The 5,063-nt window shown below is 31.5% G+C and overlaps 1 protein-coding gene across 1 annotated transcript; it reads left to right on the top strand.

The window, feature by feature from the left end:
- The first annotated feature begins 1,895 nt into the window (after positions 1–1,895).
- On the top strand, positions 1,896–4,065 carry LOC107889565 (auxin-responsive protein IAA16). Its single transcript, XM_016814042.2, has 4 exons — positions 1,896–2,522; positions 3,042–3,431; positions 3,532–3,593; positions 3,677–4,065. The coding sequence occupies exons 1-4, from the start codon at positions 2,284–2,286 to the stop codon at positions 3,712–3,714; spliced, it is 729 nt and encodes a 242-aa protein (XP_016669531.1). The 5' UTR covers positions 1,896–2,283; the 3' UTR covers positions 3,715–4,065.
- The last annotated feature ends 998 nt before the right edge of the window (positions 4,066–5,063 follow it).

Genomic DNA, 5,063 nt, shown 5'->3' with positions numbered 1-5,063 from the left:
CTATTTGAGCACAAATATACCTTCCTCCAAATGATAAGAATAAAGATGTTACTTTAGATGCAACTTGCTAATTAGGATTTTCAACATGCATAGCTATTGCAATTTTCCCCATAATGCAATGACGGTCTTCTCTTTCAACACGTCCTGTAGAATTTCATTCGACAGATGAGGTTGTAATGGCATTAAAGCCTTTAGATCTTTGCACTTCTTCTCTTTATCCGTCAATATCAAAGGCATCTTATCTAACCCTAGCAGGACATCCTCCAAATCCGTTTGTGCAAGACCTGCCTGCATCTTTACTTACCACAACATGAATATGGTGTTATGATCTAACAGCAGAATATCATACTTCATTGTCACCATTACCATGATCTAGATAAGCAACTCGAAAAGTTCTTGATACTAGTTTGTTGAACTAACGTCGATAATAGAAATAAAGAACGATCGCAAAGCAATAAGAAAGAAAAAAGAAAACACATAGATTTTACGTGGAAAACACTTTCGGGAAAAAATCAAGGGCAAAAGAGAAGAAAATTCACTAATGTCAAATTCGATTGATTGATGATGAGTTTCAACTACATCTATTTAAAGGTTGAAAAACCTTATTCTAATCAATGCCAAATAGATAAAGTGTAGTAAGGCTGAAAAACCTTATTCTAATTAAAATAAAATAAAAGAAATGTAGTTCTATATAGATTTTACCATTGTATTTTATTTTAACAATAATTCGGGTTATTCATTTCTAACATGATGAACTCCTTATGTGGTTTGTATTTAATTCTGGATGGTTGGATACTAGAGTTGTTTTGATGTTATCTTAATGCTATAATGATCTGATACATTAATGATTGATTTCATAGTTTGGTTTTATAGTTGTTGGTTGGTTAAGTTTCTAAGGGGGAGTATCATTTTGAATATTGGATTTACCTTACTTGATATTGTTGTAGTGTTTTTGGTAAAAAAGTTGCCAAAAGTGGAGAATGTTAGTTCCAGTTGCACATTTTAGTTGTACTATCAATTACGTCTCACTTTGCATTTGGACAGTTGTATAATTTTCCATATGTGTTGATATATTTTGACTAAATTCTTGTGATTATTTTTCTTACATGTCTTTGAGGGCTTTGAGCATAAATTAATTAGATTTGGTTATGTTGAATATCGTAAAACAAAAACTTTATTTGAAGAGTTTAAGTGTAATTTACTTATTATTTTGAAAGAGATCTTGTTTCTATTGAAGTTCAAATGTTGAAAATCTCTAGTTATTTGATGCCAAATAGAACACCAATTGGAGCAAAATCTACAATTGTCTATGTATTCATGTAAGAATTAGAAAGAGCACTTATTTGTTTATTAGAAGAACTTGCATTAAGTGCAATTTGATTGTAAATAAATTATTTTCATTTTCAGTTTGAGAGTGTGAGGTTTAGGGTGAATTTAGAAATTCTTTTAGGGAGGACTAAAATTAAATTATGAATTTTCGAGCTGTCAAATATAGATTTTATAATGTATTAATTTATGATTTTATAATTTTTAAGATGATATAATTTTAAAATTTTTAAATTTAAAAGGAATTCATTTTCCCCTTGTATCAGTTGGTGAAGTTATAATTAAATCACTATTTATATTGATTTATAGTGGATTTTACTCTTTGAACAAAAGAAACTACAAGGGACACGAATTACGCACCTATGCTATTTTACTCTTCCAATTATTCTATTTATTAAAACTAAACTTACAATCAACAAATAACTCAAAGCTAAAAGAAACCGAGTTAAAATGAATCTTCCGTTTTAAGTCTGATATAATTCAAATGAAATTCGCATGTAATGCCCCTAAAACATGAGATATATACCATAATAAACACCATTGTTAATAGCATCTTCATAAACTGGTTGTAAATTGGTGGAGCCTAGCAGACAAGAGGGAGGCAAACAACACAAACTCTTGTATCATTCTAACAATTACATCATCCATGACGCCACTTCCCCGACACATCTTGGACGGTTGAATTAACACTATCTCCACTTGGAATAATCGTCACCGTCCAAATCCCACAACCATAATATTCCGCAACAGTATATTATCTTTTGACATAAACCATATTTTGGCCTTCTTCTCTACCATTTTCACACTCTTCCTTTAGCAAAACCACATTCTCAAGAGAAACAAAGGGGAAAAAAAAAAGCAGAACGCAAGTGAAGAGATATCAGGAAAGAAAATTAAAGTCGGGTTGCTTTCGGGTTTTTGAGCTTTGTTCGTAAAATTTGGTGTATAAGTAACACAATGACTAGCATTATGGATGCAGAGCGTGACAAGTATAGCATGATTAATTTCGAAGAGACGGAGTTACGTTTAGGATTACCCACAGGCATTGAAAATGATAATGAAACCGCCAAAAATAATGGGAAAAGAGGGTATTCGGATATGGTTGATTTGAAGCTTAACCTTTCAACAACAAAGGAAGCATCGGTGGATGAAGCTGAGAAGATGAAGGAGAAAAACACTGCAAAGCCCCCTGCTAAGTAAGCTACCGTTATACTTTTTCTTTCTCTTGCTTCTTGGTTAGTTAATGATCTTGTTCCTTCATTTTTTTAATTTCTTTTTAGAGACAAGAAGTGAGCATGTACAAGCATCATGAGTATAGTTTTGAATGAAATAATACTTTCTTTTTTTGGCGACGGAAGTTGTTTTCGTCGCTAAAAAGCTCTTTCTGTTACTGAGATTAACTGTTGGATATTAGTTTGAATGGTACTAGAAGATGAGTCTTGATTGAATCTTGGCCATGTAAAGCGTAGAAACAATTTTTAGTGGGATATTTGGTGGCTTTAGTTGTTTGTCGGGAAAAAGAGGGAAAACAAAACATGTGGAATCTTTATTACTTTTCCCAGCAACCAAACAATAATTCAAAAGTTTTAACTTGAAAATGGCTAAGATAGTCCACAGCTAAGCTACCAAACTTTTGGTAGACGTCAATAGTTGACAATATTTTTTTTGTTTTTTTGCTAGTTTTTTTATGGTAAATTTGAATACTTGGATTTTAGGGCACAAGTAGTAGGATGGCCACCGGTCAGGTCCTTTCGGAAAAACATCATGACCGTTCAGAAGAACAGCTCCGACAACAAGGGTGAGAAAACCGGCAGTGGAAACACCATTAACACCGCCTTACCGGCGGCGTTTGTTAAGGTCAGCATGGATGGTGCACCCTATCTACGCAAGGTGGACTTGAAATTATACAAGAGTTACCAAGAACTATCGGATGCCTTAGGCAAAATGTTTAGCTCCTTCACTATTGGTAACTGTGGGGGTTCACAAGGAATGAAAGATTTCATGAATGAAAGCAAATTAATAGATCTCTTGAACGGGTCTGAATATGTTCCTACTTATGAAGACAAAGATGGAGATTGGATGCTTGTTGGTGATGTCCCATGGGAGTAAGTTATTTTCCAACTCCAGTTAATTTTTTTACAGTTATTTATACTAATTAATTTTATGATTTAAAATTAACTCAAATTTTTTAACTAAATTTTGTAGAATGTTTGTCGATTCATGCAAGCGTTTACGAATCATGAAAGGATCAGAAGCCATTGGACTTGGTTAGTAACTATTAGTTCTATGTAGACTAATTTTATTTGAATATATAGAAGCTTATGGGGATAATTTTTCATGGCACTGGCAGCTCCAAGAGCAGTGGAGAAATGCAAGAACAGAAGCTGATGCTAGCTTCATTACAAAACAACAATCTGAGTTAAGAATCAAGTGTTAGTAAGATAAAAAGAAAAGAGAGCAGCAAACCGGTTCGAAAGGGATCGAGCAGGGAGTTTGAATGTGTTCATCAGCATGAAGAAAAAAAGAGAAGAAATTATTAAGAGACAAGAAATCTATACGAAAAATATTTACAAGACTTGGTTTTAATTTCTTCTGTGGGTTGTGTAAGAATTAATAACCTAAAAATTATTAATAATGTTTTTGATTAGTTATGCATGTGATTTCTTTTCTTGTTAATGTTATATTGTAAGAAAAGATTCTGTGCATGTAATATTTAATTTAATGATCGGTTTTGATGAATTTTATAATGTTTTATTGTAATTGGTTTAGGAGACACACAAACAAGATCCATGAACGAAGTGATAAGGTTAAGGGCAACGCCATGTGCAAACGGCCGGCAGCATTTAAGATTTCAATTATAACTATTTTTTAATTAATTTTCAAATTATTTTAGAAAATAAATAAATTATCAAGTAACTAACAATTGAATTAGCTTAAATGCTGGATTTGGTTGGAAAAATAAAAAGCATATTCCTTTTAAGATATATCCGACATGAAACTAGGGATTTGTAAAATTTGGTTTTGTTCTTTCCATTTTTAAAAGATTCCTTTAATAAAAGGTTAATATTGATTCTCACCAATTTTGGGGCAACATCAATGATATGTATATGGAATCTGTGTTTGTCTTTCTCAATAATATTATCTTTAAGTTTTGAATCTACGTTCTTCTTGTGAGAGTGTAATGTGTCTTACTATTTTATTTAATCACTTGTTGATAAATTTAATGCTATAAGGTAGAAAGATGCTTAAATTTAAACGATTAATTTAATATTTTTTTATTTATGTTTTAATTAGTTAATTTATTTGAAATTTAGGATTAATACATTTCTCCACTTCATTAAAAAATTAAGAGCATTTTAATCAAAATGGTTATAATTTTATAAAATTAATGAAATTGGGTGAGAAATAATTCTAGTTTTTGGGTTCATTCGAGAGAAACCAGTCGTAAAGTTTTGTTCAGAAGGAACATCTTTGGAGTTTAGGCAAACAACCATATGAATTGGATCAACTATATGTGGGTTGCCATGCCTTGGCTGGCCCCCAATGTTTTACATATTAAACATAATAAAAGCAACTTAATAAATCTTGTCCTTTGCTTTTTTTTTTCAAATCCAACGACCTTTTACTATATTGGGATTAGGGTGAGTCAGTTTGGTTAGATTTTTTTTTATTTTTTAATCAGGTATTTTTTTTAATTTTTGAATCGAATTTAAATTATTAGACATAAGAGACCGGTT

The sequence above is a fragment of the Gossypium hirsutum genome, chromosome A11 (genome assembly GCF_007990345.1).
Source record: "Gossypium hirsutum isolate 1008001.06 chromosome A11, Gossypium_hirsutum_v2.1, whole genome shotgun sequence".
Classification (NCBI taxonomy): domain Eukaryota; kingdom Viridiplantae; phylum Streptophyta; class Magnoliopsida; order Malvales; family Malvaceae; genus Gossypium; species Gossypium hirsutum.
The sequence above is the reverse complement of the archived record's forward strand: the minus strand, read 5'-3'. Positions and strand labels throughout refer to the sequence as shown.

Coding starts and splice junctions, on each gene's coding strand:
- LOC107889565 (XM_016814042.2), top strand. CDS start 2,284: ATGACTAGCATTATGGATGCAGAGCGTGACAAGTATAGCATGATTAAT. Junction 2,523..3,041: donor ACTGCAAAGCCCCCTGCTAA/GTAAGCTACCGT, acceptor CTTGGATTTTAG/GGCACAAGTAGTAGGATGGC. Junction 3,432..3,531: donor GTTGGTGATGTCCCATGGGA/GTAAGTTATTTT, acceptor TAAATTTTGTAG/AATGTTTGTCGATTCATGCA.